Source organism: Microcaecilia unicolor, chromosome 3 (genome assembly GCF_901765095.1).
Source record: "Microcaecilia unicolor chromosome 3, aMicUni1.1, whole genome shotgun sequence".
NCBI lineage: Eukaryota > Metazoa > Chordata > Amphibia > Gymnophiona > Siphonopidae > Microcaecilia > Microcaecilia unicolor.
In genome coordinates, this window is record NC_044033.1 from 49354026 (window position 1) to 49372590 (window position 18565).

Sequence of the window (18565 nt, forward strand, 5' to 3'; positions counted from 1 at the left end):
AATTACCACAGGATCTGGATGATTCCTCCGCGGTGAGGATTTTCCACCGTGATGAGCTGCCAGCGCTTATTTCAGATGCCCTACAGGTCCGTTCTATTGAAGAGCCTGACAGTGGCACGGCCTCCTCTGTGAATCCTAGGATGGCTAGTACCAAAAAGCCTGCTCGAGCCTTTCCTTTGCATGACTCCATTCAAGAGCTTATTTCCACTCATTGGGCTGACCCCGAGGGACCTTTGAAAGTTTCCAGGGCTATGGGGCAATTATACCCTCTGCGTGAGGAGCATTTGGCTCGCTTTGCAATGCCTAAAGTAGATGCCCTAGTCACTGCGGTGACAAAGAGAACTACCCTCCCTATGGAAGGAGGAGTTGCCCTGAAGGATATACAAGACCGTAGGCTGGAAGCAGCACTTAAACGGTCCTTTGAAATTGCAGGTCTTACTGTTCGGGCGTCTGCATGCAGTTGTTATGCTGCTAGAGCCTGCCTGGCGTGGTTGCAACAGGCAGTGGAACAGCCCGGAGATGGAGCGGAGCCCTTCTCGGATGTGGCTCCGTGGCTGGAGTCGGCCTTGTCCTTTTTGGCTGATGCCCTTTATGATATTGTCAGAGCTTTGGCTAAACAAATGGCAGTAGCAGTGGTGGCTCGCCGTCTTATTTGGCTACGACATTGGGCAGCGGACATGGCCTCTAAGCAAAGGTTGGTGAAGTTGCCCTTTCAAGGCCTTCTCCTATTTGGTGAGGAGTTGGAAAAAAAAATTGTTAAAGGCCTGGGAGATCCTAAACCCCAGCGCTTGCCCGAAGATAGGCCGAGGCCTTCCTCCAAGGGCCAAGCGGTCCACTCCTCTTACAGACCTCGCTTCCATAAAGCTAGAAGGTACCGCCCGGGGCGTTCTGCTGGGTTCACTTCTCGTGCCCCTTTTTTAGCAGAGGAACTCCTTTCGCTCGGACAAGCGTTCCGCAGCCACCGGCTCTAGGCCTGGAGTTCAGGGGCGACCCTCTCAATGATGGTGTGCCGGCCCCCTTCTCGCTTCCTGTCATCGGAGGACTTCTTTCCCTCTTTGCCGAGGAGTGGGCCAATATTTCCTCAGATCAGTGGGTTCTGGACCTGATCAGAGATGGCTACAGAATAGAATTCAACACCCCAGTAAGAGACGTGTTTCTGGAGTCCTGATGCGGTTCTGCCGCCAAACGGGCGGCGGTAGAGGAGACTTTGCAAGGTCTGATTCAGTTAGGGGCCGTGTCCCCGGTACCTCCCGCCGAACACGGCTACGGCCGATACTCCATCTACTTTGTGGTGCTGCGAAAAGGTGGGTCTTTTCGCCCTATTCTGGACTTAAAAGAATTAAACAAGTCCCTGAGAGTGCGGCATTTCCACATGGAAACCCTGCGTTCCATCATTGTTGCGGTACAGCCAGGAGAGTTTCTCACATCTCTAGACCTGAAAGAAGCTTACTTGCATATACCAATTTGGCCCCCGCACCAGAAGTTTCTGAGGTTTGCGGTGTTGGGAAAACATTTCCAGTTCCGGGCCTTGCCTTTTGGCCTCGCCACAGCTCCCCGAACCTTTTCGAAGGTAATGGTGGTAGTAGCTGCTTTGCTCAGGCGAGAAGGTATCAGGGTTCACCCGTACCTAGACGACTGGCTCATCAGAGCAGACTCTGTAACAGAGAGCTATCAAGCTACAGCCAGAGTGGTCTCAGTACTTCAATTTCTAGGCTGGGTCGTCAATATGGCCAAAAGTCACCTGACCCCTTCGCAATCTCTAGAATATTTGGGGGCCAGGTTCGACACAGACTCGGGCTATGTATACCTACCCGAGCTAAGGCGGTGCAAGCTTCAGAATCAGGTCTGTCTGCTCCTGAGGATGCCCCGCCCACGAGCTTGAGACATTGTCCAGCTGCTGGGATCGATGACAGCCACATTGGAAGTGGTGCCATGGGCGAGAGCGCACCTGAGACCTCTACAGTATTCCCTACTTCAAAGATGGTCTCCAGTTTCTCAGGATTATCAATGCAGACTTTCTTGGCTCCCTGTGGCCCGACTCAGCATGGAGTGGTGGCTCTCAGCATGCTGCGGCGAGGAATGCCGCTGGCGCTCCCCGATTGGTGTCTAGTAGTGACAGATGCCAGCCTGAAGGGCTGGGGCGCACATTGCAAGGGGAAGCATGCCCAGGGTCTATGGACACCCGAGGAGTCGGAGTGGTCCATCAACCGCCTGGAGTTGAAAGCGGTGTTTCAGGCACTTCTGGCCTTTCAAGTGACCCTGGAAGGATTGGCTGTCAGAGTGATGTCGGACAACACGACAGCAGTGGCCTACATAAATCGACAAGTCGGCACTCAGTGCAGAGCACTGGCCGCACAGGCCGAACAGATTTGCCACTGGGCCGAGTTGCATCTTCAGTTTCTGTCGGCAGCTCACATTGCAGGTCAGAGCAACGTGCAAGCCGATTATCTAAGCAGGCATCAGATCAATCCAGCAGAATGGGAACTAGCAGACGAAGTATTCCTGCAGATATGTGCCGAATGGGGCAAGCCCGTGATGGATCTTATGGTGACAAGTTCAAATGCCAAAGTCCCGTGCTTCTTCAGCAGACGGAGAGATCCTCGCTCGGCAGGGTTGGATGCCTTGACTCAGCCCTGGCCTCCGGGCCTACTATATGTGTTCCCTCCCTGGCCCTTGATAGGGCGCGTGCTCCTGCGGATTCGGCTGCACCCAGGAGAAGTGGTCCTCGGATTGACCCAGGAGGCCTTGGTATGCGGACCTCCGACAGATGCTAGTGGAGGCTCCCCTTCCTTTACCTCTGGTACCGAACCTGTTGTCAAAGGGCCTGGTAGCCATGGAGGACGCCTGCTGCTTTGGTCTTATGGCATGGCAATTGAGAGGGCGCAATTGAGGGACAAAGGCTATTCAAACATAGTCATTTCCACTCTCCTGCAGGCCCGCAAGCGTTCCACTTCCCTGGCTTATGCCAGGATTTGGCGCCAGTTTGAGTCTTGGTGTGCTTCAAAAGCGATCACACCCATGCGGGCTCCTGTGTCGCCGATTCTGTACGTTTTGCAGGATGGTGTACAAATAGGCTTGGCCTATAATTCTCTCCGGGTGCAAGTGGCAGCGTTGGCCTCCCTTCGTGGTAAGGTTGAAGGCGTGTCTTTAGCTGCTCATCCAGATGTGGCACGGTTTCTTAGTGGGGTGCTTCGGCTCCGGCCTTCCGTGCGAGCACCCTGTCCAGCTTGGAACCTGGGGCTAGGTTTGAAGGCCCTGCAGGCTTCTCCTTTTGAGCCGCTTTGGCGAGCATCGGAGAAAGATTTGACACTAAAGGCCGTTTTTCTTGTGGCCATTACTTCGGCGAGACGGGTGTCAGAGCTCCAGGCGCTGTCCTGTAGAGACCCATTTCTGCAATTCTCAGAGTCTGGGGTCATGGTTCGGACCGTGCCTTCCTTCATGCCTAAGGTGGTTTCAACGTTTCACCTAACCCAGCCTATTTTCTTGCCCTCCTTTGATAAGGAGGAGCTTCCAGAATCTTTTGGGCAGTTGCACCTGTTGGATGTGCGCAGGACTCTGCTGCAGTATCTGCGAGTTACTATCTCTTTCAGGATCTATGGTCATCTGTTTGTTTTGCTATCAGGTCCTCGCAGAGGGTCTCCAGCGTCTAAAGCCACTATTGCCCGCCAACTCAAAGAAACTATCTTTTCAGCTTATCTGCTTGCCGGCCGGTCTCCGCCTGTAGCCTTTAAGGCGCATTCTACCAGAGCGATTTCTTCCTCTTGGGCTGAAACTGGAGCACGCTCTCGTCAAGAGATATGCAGTGCAGCAACATGGGCTTCTAAGCTTTCTTTTGCCCGACATTACAGGCTGGATGTGGCTGCTAGGAGGGATGCGTGTTTTGGAGCACAGTGCTAGAACGTGGTGTGACCTGTTCCCACCCTATATCGGGATTGCTTTGTTACATCCCATACGTAATGGCTTCATCTGCTTGATGACAAGGAAGGGGAAAATTAGGTTCTTACCTTGGTAATTTTCTTTCCTTTAGTCATAGCAGATGAAGCCATGAGCCCTCCCTGTATGATTGTCTGTATGCTGTGAATCTGTTTCAGGTTCTGTTCTTGTTTCCTGAAGTTCCTTCCTTGGGAGAAAGTTGGAAAACAGTCTTCAGGATTCATGTTCACTTATAGGAGGATGAGTCCATTCCCTCCAGTTTATGTTTTGGAGGATGAGTTTATTCCCTCCAGGAGGTTGCATGTATCCCCTCCAGTTATACAATAAGGAGGACGAGTTTATTCCCTCCAGGAGGATGTGTTCATTCCCTCCTTTTGAGTTCATGCCCTTGTTAAGGGGCCATGGTTCTTTGTGAGGAAAGTTCATGTTATTCCCATTGCGGTTTGCCATACTGCTTTGGAAGCTTCAAATACTGAAGAGGCAGTGGAGCTGGCTGGCCATGAGGCACTGTGAAAAGTTGAGTGCTCTCTATCTCCCCCTGCTGGTGGATGAACACAACCCATACGTAATGGCTTCATCTGCTATGACTAAAGGAAAGAAAATTACCAAGGTAAGAACCTAATTTTCTCATTCAGCATCAAAAAAACTTCTGAAATAAGGTTTTTTTAGTATTTTATAAAATGTTTTAAAGTTTTTAGGTAATAAATTCTACCATTTCGCTGCTTGATATGAAAATTGTGAAAAGTCAGTTTTTTTAGACTGTTTCCTTGTCATCTATACAAACCAGTCCAGACTAATGGGTTATGTCCATCCACTAGAGGAAGGAGACAGAGAAAATAGTTCCGAATGCCCCCTTAAGGGTATCGTGGAGCCTGGAATGTTCTGTATTTTCTGCCTCCTAGTGGATGGTGGATGGATTGTGTAGCTTCTTTTGGGTGACTGGCTGTTAGCTCCTATCCCCTGGAGAACAGTGGAGCCAGGGGTGTGTTGGTAGCTCACTTTTAGGCACTCTGTGATGATAGTAGCCCTGGGTCCTTCATCTACCAGCTAGAGGATATCCAGTACTCCTTCCTGGTTCCCTCTCCTCTCCTACCTCGCCTGGTGGCCTTAGTGGCATGGCGAAAGTTGCCTGTGTCATGGGACGCCCTGTGGGGCTCCCTTCCTACAATCTGTGCACATACATGGCTTGGTTTCTTTTGCCTGTAAGGTAAGCTATCCTTTTGTTTATTCTTCTGAGAAGATGATTATTTCCTTTTCCTGTGACTTTTTACCCTTATGCTTAACAAACAAAACAGAAAACCTCACCTAGTTTCTTTCTTCTTTGTCTTCCCTTTTGTGGCCTCTGTTTATGTCAGCGTTTTCTACCTCTGATGGTGGTGGTTCTTTTTCCTTCCCATGTGTTTTTGGCGGGCTTTTTCAGTGAGAGATTCTGCCTGCCGGTTCCTTCTTGAGTTTTCACTAGCTGGAGCATTTTTCTTTCTCCTTGGGCAGTGAGGATTTTCACCCCTATGGTGACACTTTCTTTTTCTTTTCTTCTGTGGTCAGTAGTTTTCTTCATTGGAACCCTATGACCTTGTTCCCACTTTCCCACTAGGATTTCCATGGGCCGCTTGCCTTTGGTGTTTTAGCTGGAGTGGTTCGCTTTTCTCTTCTGTCAGGCATGGCGGTGAGGTGGCCGCTTTGACACTTCAAGCTTCTGTTTGTAGTTCTTATGCGGCTAGAGCTTGTCTCAGTTGGCTACATTCTGTCATGGATTCGATTTTGGAGTCTGATATGCCGGGAACTCCTCAGATGTCGCTGATGGATATTGGGCTGGCGTATTTGGCAGATGCCTTGTATGATTTGGTCCGTGCTTCAGCCAAACTCATGGCCTTGACCATTTCCTCTCAGCATCTTCTGTGGCTCTGTCATTGGGCAGCAGATATGGCCTCTAAGCAACAGCTCATTAAATTGCCTTTCCAAGGGAAATTGCTTTTGGGGGAAGACCTAGAAGAGGTTGTTAAAGATTTGGGGACTTCCAAATCTCAGCGTCTTCCGGAGGATAGACCCAAGTCTACTTCCAGGCAGGGAGCCTTGAGGTCACGTTTCAGAGAGACGTGGCAGTATCGCCCGGGGCGGTCCAACGCAGCCTTTCAGCGTCCTTGTTTTGGGCAGCATTCTTCCTTTTGCAACGAGAAGCGTCTTGAGCAAATCTATATTATTTGGTGTGCAGTGACAGGTGAGGTCTTCCATTAGCACTGTGAGTAGCAGGGGGTGTGTTTACATACATTTGGCCAGGGGGAACTTAGTTGCAGCTATTTTTCTTTGCTAGCAGGGGTAGTGTCCTGAATGGTATTTAGGCTACAGCTGTGGGCTCACATAATAGCATGGCCCACATACCAGAGAAGATACTCGGGAACATTTTGAAGGGAGCCCTTGGTGAATCACACTTAGCACAGTCAGCTGGTCTTTTGGTCTCGGCAGCCACTATTCCCTGTGAACCAAACTAGGACCTGACTTACCAGCTACCTTTCTGGCAAAAAAAAAAAAAAGTGACAGTGCCTTGCAAACCTGTGGGTTGCTGGTATAAGCACAGAGTGTTTTCTTCATTAGCCTTCTGAAGTAGCTCCAGTATCTGAATCTTTACCTGAGCAATAATGCTAATTCTTAAAGGAAAGACCTGTCAGTGGAAAGGGCTGTCATAGGTTTTTAGTAGTCTGATGGGAATATCTAGGAAGAGGGATTTTATTTTCTTCACAGTTTGGGAGAACTTTCTCAAGTCCTTTTTCATTTTAGAGAGTAATAATGTGTCATTTCCAACTCTAGATTACTTGCCTGCTTATAATTGAACGAGAAAAACGCCCAAGTTCTGACCTAAATCGGGAGAGGGATGTTTATCTCACAAAAACGAATAACACGGTATAATCGAAAGCCAAACTTGGACGTTTTCAACTGCACTTCATCGCGGAAGCGTACAAAGTTGACGGGGGCGTGTCGGAAGCGTGGTGAAGGCGGGACTGGGGCATGGTTATCACCCGAACAGAGATGGGCGCCTTTCGCCGATAATGGAAAAAAAGTATGCGTTTGTAGCTAGAATTTAGGGCACTTTTCCTGGACCCTGTTTTTTCATGAATAAGGCCCCAAAAAGTGCCCTAAATGACCAGATTACCACCAGAGGGAATCGGGGATGACCTCCCCTGCCTCCCCCAGTGGTCACTAACCCCTTCCCACCACAAAAAAAATGATGTTTCACAACTTTTTATTTTCACCCTCAAATGTCATACCCACCTCCCTGGCAGCAGTATGCAGGTCCCTGGAGCAGTTGTTAGGGGGTGCAGTGGACTTCAGGCAGGTGGACCCAGGCCCATCCCCCCCTACCTTACAATTGTGCTGCTTAATGCTTAGTCCAACCCCCCCAAACCCACTGTACCCACATGTAGGTGCCCCCCTTCACCCCTTAGGGCTATAATAATGGTGTAGACTTGTGGGCAGTGGGTTTTGAGGGGGATTTGGGGGGGCTCAACGCACAAGGGAAGGGTGCTATGCACCTGGGAGCTCTTTTACCTTTTTTTTTTTTTTTTTGTAAAAGTGCCCCCTAGGGTGCCCGGTTGGTGTCCTGGCATGTGAGGGGGATCAGTGCACTACGAATCCTGGCCCCTCCCACGAACAAATGCCTTGGATTTATTCGGTTTTGAGCTGGGCGCTTTCATTTTCCATTATCGCTGAAAAGCAAAAACGCCCAGCTCACAAATTGTCAAATAAAACATGGACGTCTATTTTGTTCGAAAATACGGTTCGGTCCGCCACTTCACGGACCCGTTCTTGGAGATAAATGCCCATGGAGATAGACGTTTTCATTCGATTATGCCCCTCTTGGTGACATAACAAGTGGCGATCCTGAGCTGTACTGGATATTTCTTCGTCAAGATCAGCATCCCTAGACTTTAACACCTAAAGCTGGATTCTTACTGGTGGAGCTTGTGCACTCACAGGCTGATGCTCAGAACCAAAGATGGGCGCTAGAGGCAATTAATGCCAAACTAGTCCCTGTGATAGTGAGCGCAGAATGCTCAGAGGCTCTACCGCGGGAGATAATAAGCGTGCCAAAGATTTGTTCAAATTTATTTATAATGACATTTGTATCCTCTATTATCCCAAATGGTGTTCAGATTCATTGTGGCTTACAAGCCAAACAATTTAGGAAATAAATAATATTTCTTCTGATAAAGGAAAATGCAGAGTAAATCCTCTATATATGGTTTTACAGTTCTTTATAAAACAGAGTTTATAATGTGCTTTCCAAAGTTCTAATGTGTAACACACATCAATTTATTAGTAGTTATAAGGATAGATTTTAGACAGTGTTATACATAGTTTATTTATACATTATACAAATAGCATGCTAATGCAGTCAAACAGATGTTAATGAGGTTATTTCCTATTCCTTGCCAATGCTCAGAGAACAGCACACAAACCAAAGCCACCTTCCCGCTAGAAAAAAACCCACCAGCTTGGAGCAGGCGTTAGGGTGTTAGAAGCATGAGAAATTCTCTCTTCCTTCTTTAAATCTTCCAGTTTTTATATAATTTGTAAGCAGAAGCCCAAGCAAGCCCCTAAGTGCTGATAGTGAGAAACAAATGTGTGCAAGTCAGAGCAAACTCAAAGTGAAAGCACGCATTGGTGCCTGTTTCTTGCGTTTAAATAAAAGCATTCCAAGTAAAAAAAAAAAAAAAAAAAATTGAAATGCTTATATTATTAAAAGGCACAAAACCTGATGCCAATATGTGCTTCACATTCGGGTTTGCCAGGAGCATGTGCACAGGAGCTAAGCTTACTGTGAAACTCTTCTCCTCTTGCTTTCACTTTTACAGTGTACATATAATTTGAATATCATTTCCTTTGAGCATTGATGAGAGAGGTTTCTGCGCTGTTTTGGCTGTATGATTTCTCCACTTTTGGCTTACCGTGGCAGTTCTGAGCATCGGCCTGTCAGTGTCTAAGGAGTGACCCTTCACTAGTCTTACTGTCATGGATATTAGAGCTTTCTTTGGTTAATTCCTACCCTCTGGGGTCTTCAGAGTATAGTGATTTTTTTTTCTCCCAGGATGAGGGAATCCACACTAGAGGAGATTTAGGAGACTTCAAGATCTTCCCTTTTTATGAAACTATTTAGTCTCTGATTTAAGCACAGTGAGCTTCTCTGTAAACAGGGTGGCACACTATTTTTTGCGCCTGAGTAAGTGGGCAACATCTAATCTTCATGTGTAGGATATTTAAGTTCCAGTGGTTTTCATAGAGACCACTGTTCTAGGGGAAATAGTTCTCTGTCCCAGTGGATAGTAGTATTTCTACTGGAATCCCTCTTTAAGCAGACTGACTATCTCACCCCTAACTCTTAAGTGACAAAGTGCAGTGCTGGTATTGTAATACTTCAGAGTGTTGGATCCAGCAGGGCTCGGCCATGCCACTTTCTTGGATAATTTAAGAAATCTACTGATTCAGAGCATTGGGATATGCTATATGGTCTCTGATTTCTTGAGACTTCTGCAAGTGGTGGACCACTAATAACTTCTGCCATTTCCCCATTATGGTTTAGAAAAGGAGATTGGCATTTCCTCTTCCAGCATTTGTCTTAGTAGACCTCCTTCGAAAGCAGAATGCTCTTCAAGGATGATCTGGGAACCCTAGTGAATGTTTTGGAGGAGGTCAAATCTTACTGGTCTTGAGACAAGACCAAGCCGTCAACGTGATTCTGGTAAAAGTAAAGTAGATAGCACAAAGAGTGAAGGAACAAGCTGGGCCATTACAGCTATTCCCTTTTCCACAATATTAGGTGACACATGGCATAAAAAAATCAGCATAAAATAGATATTTATCTCACTTGCCTCTTATTATTGTGGTTAAGGGCATATACTTATTTTGAGGTATGGCAGCACAATCATGGTCTACAGTCTTTAGGTTTACTACAGAAGTAGTATCTGATTTGTTACAATGACAGTCTGTTCTTCAAATTGAATCAAGTGATGACTTTTCAACATCCTAGACTGCTTTTTAAAAATTTATCCAAGGGTCTAATCTGGGCAGAGTTACATGGAGTCAGCCTTATTGAGTACTGTGAGAGTATATTTCAAGAGGGTTGAGACTATCTAATGAACCTAAATCATGTACAGGTAACAAAATGTTTGTGAGAAAGTGGACATTAATATTAAATAAATCTTCATTAGCCCTCATAGTCTTATTTATTTATTTATTTTATAAACTTATATACCACGTATAGCATTCATAGTCAACCACAAATATAAAAACATTACTCAGCATCAAACAGCAGACTCATGTATAATTACCAAAACGTAGAAACAAACAGTTGAGAAAGCTAGAGATATCATTTGATCTGGAGAAAACTTTGGAAGGTCTTGAAGAAAAATGAAAGTGGTTCTGTGGATGAGTTTGAAAGACATGAAGAATTGAAACAGAAAATCAATGCCTTTTAGGAATGAGCTGCATAAAAATAAGATTCAGAATCAAAATATGTATCCTTGGGTAAATAAAATCAGAAGAAATACCCAATGTAGACGAAGATCCAAAAAGAAAAGGAGTAGGGTAGGACATTGGAAATCCACAAGAAGTCAAAAGGAAGTCTCGCACTTCAAAACGAGCCTTATTGATAAAGCATAATTGAAAAGACTTATGATGGAGCTGTATTTCGGTGAAGGCCACCTTCCCTTGCAGGTCCCAAAATTGTTCGGTGCTGTATTATCAGAAATGCCTTTATTTGTAATTCTAAATCTTATCTGCTACGAGGCTGAAGAAAAGAGCTGCCTTTTCAATGTTGCCAAAGCTTTAAAGTGATCTTTTTTTTTTTTTAATTTCTTTATTTATAAAGTTTCAATTTTACATTCATGCCATTAAACATAAATATATGGAAATATAGAAATTTTCAAATACATTGAACATTCGATAAAATAAAATTCAATATTTAGTCCACAATATGATCCAAGTACAAAGAAATTAAACATTAAGAAGAAAAAAAAAGAAATAGCAAATATATGCTAGAAGCAGAAGCATACATTTTGAGCACAGCCGGTACATAGTATTATTATTCAGGTATTAAGAACTCACTCTTTGCTAGAAATAAATTCAAGTAACTTTCCTGGGTCAAAGAAAAGATAATTTGAAGAATTATATACAATCATACAACGACAAGGATACCTAAGCAGAAAAGTTCCTCCCAAATTAAGTACTCTGGATTTAAGCTGAAGAAATTCTTTCTGTCTTTTCTGGATATCCCTGGCCACGTCAGGGAATATTTGAATTTTTGCTCCTAGAAAGTTTTCATTAATATGGCGAAAATACAATTTGAAGATATTATTTCGATCGAATTCGAGAGCAAATGTTACCAAAAGAGTGGTTCTCTCAGTTATAACTTCTAGTGAATTTTGGAGAAAATCAGTTAGGTTCATATCAACAGGAACAGAGTCTTACATTTCTAACACCTGATACATACTGAACCCTTGTAATAGGTGGAAGATTGTCTGAGGAGATAAGTAAAACTTCCATAAGTATTTTTTAAACATGTCCAAGGGGGAAATCAACGGAGACTTTGGAAAACTTAGCAACCTCAGCTTAAAGTGATCTTAATCTGTCTAAGACATAAGTACGTAAGTATTGCCATACTGGGAAAGACCAAAGGTCCATCAAGCTCAGCATTCTGTTTCCAACAGTGGCCAATCCAGGTCACAAATACCTGGCAAGATCCCAAAAACGTTACAAAACATTTTATACTACTTACCCCAGAAACTGTGCAGCACAGTTATCACAAAGCAGCAAAATCTGACGCCTTTGTGCCCGCATTCTAGTGTCTAACTTCTTTAGCCACTGCTTCCAAATTTCCCCAGCCATCCGTGAATTTGCATTAGCCTCGTATGACACAGGAAGTCGCTTAACATTCTTGAAGCAATGGGGCTGTTTGCTCTTTCCAATGACGAGGGGTTCCAACTTCTCACTCCCATCCATATTGCAGCAAAGGATGATTGTCAGTCGGTCCTTCGATGTTTTACCTCCAGTAGTTTCAGCATGTTTGAATGCAAGTGTTCCATCAGGAATCGCTTGCCAGTAGAGACCATTTTCATCAGCATTGAAAATGTCACGAGGTGCAAACTCATTCAAGATGGTAGGAAGAACTGAAACAACCCAATTTTCAGCACCAAAGTCATCAGCATCTTGTTTCTCACCATGCTGTTTCTTGAATTTTATGTTGTTCCTCTCCTTCCATCTTTCCAATCATCCAACAGTGGCTTTGAATTCAGTCAGTCCAAGACTTTCTGCTACCTGGTTAGCTTTCTCCATAAGCAGTGGACCACTGACAGGAAACTGTCTGCTCCTGACTCGAGAAAACCACCGAAGAAGAGCATCTTCTACCTCCTCAGCTTTTCCCGCCTGTTTTTGTTTCCGTTGTGGATTTGTATTGTTTTGCCAGTCTTCCAGAAGCTGGTCTTTCTGCTTCAATATACGTGAAATTTGACTGGGATTGACACCATATTCTTTAGTACTACTACTACTACTACTATTTAGCATTTCTATAGCGCTACAAGGCGTACGCAGCGCTGCACAAACAGATGCTTGATTTTGTTTGTTTTCTAATTTTTAAGAACTTCTATTCGTTCAGCCAGTGTTAAAATCTTAACAGTTACACCGCGACGACGACCCCGGTGTACGCCCTAACAACATTCTTTTGCTTATTCTGCCTGTGGCAGTAAATTTGAAATATCATTGGTTGTCACGCGCCAATCGGCTTCCATATTCCATGCGCGCGCTTATGCGGAGTCTTTCCTGCAGAAGAGCGGTCTTGAACCATGCATATAAGCGAATCTTGCACTTATCAGTGATGTGCTAAACCAAAGTTTGTCCCCATAGAAATTGATGGTGCCAAAAACGGGACCGAAATACGGCATGCAGTTAAACAGAGCATGCTCTCATCCGACGTGCACTTAAATGGAGTGCACTGTACATCAAACTGACTGACCAGTTTCCAAGTTTGGGCAGATATATTTTTCTTTTTGCAGATTTCAGGTAAGGTGAACCAACTTCTAAAACGGATCATTGCTTAGTAGCTGAGGTAATGTTTATATATTTAATTAAAAAAAACAAGTGACCTACTAAGGGTTGAAAACTTTCTGGCAGAGGATTTTCAAATTTGCAGGTAAAATTGCAAGCAGTACTTCCTATTAGCAGCTGCAGACTGGTGATAATAGTCGTACATTCGCAAAGCAGTGTTGGCTATAGGTAGGAGTTTGACTGTTGCGTTTGAGACTGAAATTATTCAGGCATAGATTTTTGAGCCCACCCATTTTGGGAACAGCTTTGACTTATATCACCAGGTTCTGAACTGGTCTGGTAAGGAAGCTAAGGAAGAAAAAATTAGGTCTTAATTGTTAATTTTCGTTCCTTTAGTTCTATCAGACCAGTTCAGAGACCCTCCCTAATATATTCCCAGTTACTAAATCACGTTAGTATTCTTTAATATTACTCTTTTCACTCTTATCAACAATCAGATTGTCTGTCTTCAGGTTCAACTTTTTTTTTTTCCCCTAACAATTTATCTTTTCTATGTTCTTTTTTTACTGACAATATAGAAAACAATTAGTCCATTGCTTTTATGATTTGAAATACTGGGCATCTAAGGCTGCACAGTGCCCTTATTAGGTGAAACCTGCAGGTCTTTTTTTCCTCTGTCTCCATCTGCTGGTTGACAGTGCCCACCGGTTCTGGACTGGTGTGGTGGGACTAAAGGAAAGAAAATTAACAGGTTTGAGAGAAGAGTGGTATTTAGATTATTTTAGTAGTTCATGTTCTCATTCCTTCTGAGGCTTAAATAATTGTATTTGGCTTGAGACTTCTTCTTTTTAGTTTTCCTTTAGAAAACAATTTTCTTAATTTATGCTGTTTCTCCTCAATATAATTTTGATGATTGGAGCAAAGGAATTAATCTTTTTAAAAATCTTTTTTGTTTATTGTAGGATTTTGATGTTTTGCTTTATTTTACAACTACTACTTTATTTCCATAGTGTTACTAGACATACACAGCACATCTATTTATAAACATGTGGTCAACTATGTACATTCTTACCTCTCTTCTTGCAGCACAAAAATATTTACTGTTACTCCTCATGCCTCTTAAGTGTTCAGACTGGCTTACTGGGTGAGTGAGGGTCCTGCAATATACAGTTCCTTATACACACTGCTTTCAGAAATCAGATGTTTCACATGGTCTGTGCTTAGTAGGGATGATAAACTCTTACAGGCTAGCAGATATCTAGATGACAAACACTGAGGCTCTGAAGTGATTGGGTTATAAATCCTTATAAGATGTTATACCCTTCTGCCCTGGGTAGAACCTTGCCCCCTTAGGATATTTGGAATAGGGTACCTGGTTGATAAAGCAGGTACCTTGAATGGTCTCCTGCTCTCTTTGGAATTTTTAGGGACGTAGACGTTCCCAATACCTCCATAGTGCACAAGCTAGCAACTTCTTATATTCTGGTGCTTGTCCCTGGTCCATAAATCCTTTCTCTAAAGAGAGACAGCAGTGGATACACTGACACAGGAAAGAAATAGGGAACAGCACTGAGAGTAGAGAATGACACGGGGACGGAGTTTGTCCCATGTCATTTTCTGCTTTGAAGCCTGTTAATGAACTGGACTGTTATTTATGTTTGTGATGCCTACAATGCTCTTTTGATTTTTTTTTTTGGAAAAACAAGCAAACGTACTGGCCACAACTAGCAAAATTTGCGTGGGAGATCCTGTACATCCTGCTACCAGCACATCTTCTAAGAAGACAACTTCTATTCCAGGAAGGACTGTGGAAGACAGGAGAGCTAGATTGAATCCTGAGATTGTTGATGACTTCTTCTTTATCCACAGATGAAAAAATCATAGGGCTTCATAGAGCATATTTTTCCCGTCTAGGGCATATCGAATGGGTTGTATTTTATACCCCTGGATATTTTAACAGTGTGAATTAGGATTCCTTGGTGTTGTAGAAATCACCTATTGATGGGGTTGTAAAGGTAGAGGGTGGTGGTGGGAAGGAGGGTTATTATAGCTGCTCATTGTTATTATTGTTTTCTATTTGTAATTTATACACAACAGTTGCACAGCATATTTCTTTTTTTAACATTAAATTTTTATTGACAAAATCAAAATTGTACAACATATATGAAGCTTGCAAAATCTTTTATCCCCCTCCATCTCCCACTCCTGAATATTAAAAAAAAAAAATTTCAGAAGTCTTTAAGTATTAAGAAATACAGTAGTTGATAATTGAAACAAGTACAATTCCCCACTTATTAAAAAATCTCAATAAGAAAATTATAAACTTCTGTTTTGGAACAGTTTTTTATTCCCCCCCCCCCCCCCAAGAAAACCACCCCTCCCCTTCCTAGACCCCTGTTCCCTTCCCACCCACGCCCAATTAACAAGAACAGTTGGTCAAGAAAGGTTCCCAAATGGCTTCCCACTTAGGGTATGACAACAGTAGCCCAGAGTTTCTCCATTTCACAAATGTACCATAGTTTATTCAACCAATGAACAAGAGAGGGAACTAGAGGAGATTCCACTGAGAAGCCAAAGTCACCCTGGCGGCCAACATTGCATGTCGCACCAACAAGGCTTGAGATTTTGTGAGCCCTGGAGGCTTCTTAGGAAATAGGAAAAATTCTGGGGCCCATTTAATAGGTTTCACTAACAATCTCTGAAGCTTAAACTGAATAGCCTTCCAGTACGCATGTACCTTAAAGACCACCAAATATGGCCCATCGTGCCTTTCTGCTCACACCCCCGCCAGCACATAAGAGAAGCAGAGGGAAACATATGGTGCAAATGAGCTGGGGTAGGATACCATCTATATAGTATCTTAACCACATTTTCCTTGAAGGGAACAGATATCGACACTTTCAATAAGGCCCTTTCCAAGAGATTCCAGTCGTCATCCCTGATTTCAATCCCCAGCTCTCGATGCCAACGTAAGTGGTGTAGCAATTGGGGACACAGTTTTGTACTCTTATATAAACAAGATATAAGCCCCCTTGTACCCCTGGTATATTCCTTTTTATACTTTAATAAAAAGATTTAAATATAAATTCATAAGTGTTCAAGGCTTCTGCAGATGAGGACAGAGCCCACGGGGATGCGACGGGGACAGAACCTGCGGGGATGGGTTGGGGGATGAACCCACAGGGATGAGGACAAACTTTGACCCCGTGTTATTCTCTGAGAATTCAGACAGCCTTATACTGCTGAATTTCTCTCTCCTTTTTTTTTGTTGTTGTTGTTAACTGGAGCCAATGGAAGGTTAAGTGACTTGCCTAGTGTCACAAGAAGCTGCAGTGACATTCAAACCCATTTTCTGAGGATCTCAGTCCACTATTAGGCTACTGCTTTTGATAATACTTTGTGTTAATTAATTACTTCCTTATTCGGATTGAAAACTTAGACTGTAAATGAAAAAAAAAAAGCAGCTTGTGAAAATATGCTTAATTTCTTGGGATGGCTTCTAATGTTTTTTTTTCCCCTCTCTGTTTTCAATCTAGGTTCAGATGCAAGTTCATCCAAAGCTTTCCTCTACTGAAGATGCTCTCCAGTATGTTGAAGATTTAATCCTGCAGTTATTAAGCATGCTGTGCCAAGCGCAACCTCGAACAGTTTTGGATGTAGAGGTAAAAATATATTTTTCTCTTTTAATAATAGTAAAACAAACAAACAAATCACCCTAAGAAGACTGAAGACCTGACTTGTGACACATTGTCAGTGATTTACTGCCTCTTTTCTCACTTACTATTTTCTTGGTTATTTGTTCTTTTTAATCCAGCAGAAGCTAGAATTGTACGAAATGCATTAAGAATGTCTGTCTATCTGGGGACAAATCTTCAAAAATTTAATGGAATGTAATTAAACATGGTATGCGAGTGAAAATCCAGTAAAGGAGGCAGGTTCAAAAATGACCAAATCCAATTGGGGGCTCCAGAGAAATAATCTCTGGTAAGAAATGACCAGTACATTTCTGTGGGAGGAATTCTAGCCTCTGTAGCATAGACAACTAGATACAGTGAAAAATAGTAGCTGGTGAATACTTCTTTCAAACTGCCTTTCTCTGTTCTTTTAGCCCCTCAAACTATTCCGCCACACAAACAGCACAATCCCAAAAAACTATACCTGCAACTGCCCTATCCCCCACAAACTGCCTCACCCTTAAATTCTACTACCCTTAAAATACCTTACCTTCCTTCATACTGCCCATACCCAAAAATGACCTTTCTAACAACTGCCCCATTACCCTACAAACTGCCCCCAGCCCCAAAATTTACCCTACAACTCCCTCCAAAAATAATTGGCTAGCTATGGTGATCTGCATTTTAAATAATTCAGATATATATTTCCTTGAAGTGTACTGCTTTCATATTGGTTGCTGTGTGTACCACCAACTAATAATCTGTTGTAACAGACAGGGACAGATTAAGACATTAACAAACTAGGAGCCATACATAGTCTAAAATTCAGGAGAGCCCTGTCAGTTGTTTTCAGGACTCAGGAGATTTGGATTGGTAACAGTCTGCTGTTTTTCACTATTCTGTTGAATTTTACATTAATGTCTGGAATCTAGGAATATGACTAACATGCCTGCACATTTTCCTAACTTTAAAAATTCTAATTTTCATTCTGTTAGGCCAGTCCTGACCAGTGGGTTATGTCACCCTACTAGCAGTTGGAAGCAGTAAAAGCTGAATTTCCAATGACATCACTGATATAGGGAGTTGGTGTAGCTTGGAACTTTCAGTATTTCTCTGCCTCCAGGAGATAGTTTAGGTTGGACTGGTACAACAGGGTTCTTTAGGACAGGTCTGACACCAAAGGCACAGTATACATTCTGCAACCCTGTGGTAGAGTCCCTGATAGGTGCTCATGAGTATTGGTCCATGGACCTATCCTCTGATCAAGCTTGGGTGGGAACTTTCCTCTTCTGACTCCTAAGACTTAAACTGTGGTTTCTCAGTCTGGGTGGGTGTGCTGGCAGTGGTACAAATCCATTTTTTTTGGTGGTGGTGTGGCTCTCCATCTCCCCCCTCCCCAAGAGATCTCTAGAGTTAGGCAGGCCTGGACTGGCTACAAATAGTTTCTTGTGAAGAAAAAAAGAAAGAACAAGACCAGAGGGGAGATCCATAAAGTTGATAGTGCCAGAGAAGCAGGACAACTTGGGACTCAGGTGGTTGCTGTGGGGAATCTCTGTGCAAATCAGCTATAGCAGGAGTTCTTAGTTTTTTTTTTTTTTTTGGGGGGGGGGGGGGGGGGGGGGGTTGGACAATTGCAGTGCTATCCTGATACTGGGTTGCAGGAGATGTGAGTACGGTTACCATATGTCCTCGTTTAAGAGGACTTCCTTGTCATCTATACCAGACTTGTCCAGACTAATGGGTTGTGTCCATCTACCAGCGGAAGGAGACAGAGAAAATAGTTCCAAGTAAACTGTCCCTTAAGGGTTTCGTGCAGCCTGGAATGTTCAGTATTTTCTCTGTCTCCTAGCGGATGGTGGACGGATCGTGCAGCTGCTCTGGATTGCTGGCTGGTAGCTCCTGTCCTAGATTCTTCTGGTGACAGT

General features: G+C 43.7%; 1 protein-coding gene across 2 annotated transcripts in view; it reads left to right on the top strand.

Moving 5' to 3' along the window:
• Positions 1-18565, top strand: part of SOS1 (SOS Ras/Rac guanine nucleotide exchange factor 1) — a 322749-nt gene that overhangs the window by 34051 nt on the left and 270133 nt on the right. For both annotated transcript variants that reach the window (XM_030195899.1, XM_030195900.1), the window contains exon 2: positions 16503-16628. In XM_030195899.1, the coding sequence (XP_030051759.1) occupies positions 16503-16628 (126 nt within the window). The remainder of the gene's footprint in view (positions 1-16502; positions 16629-18565) is intronic.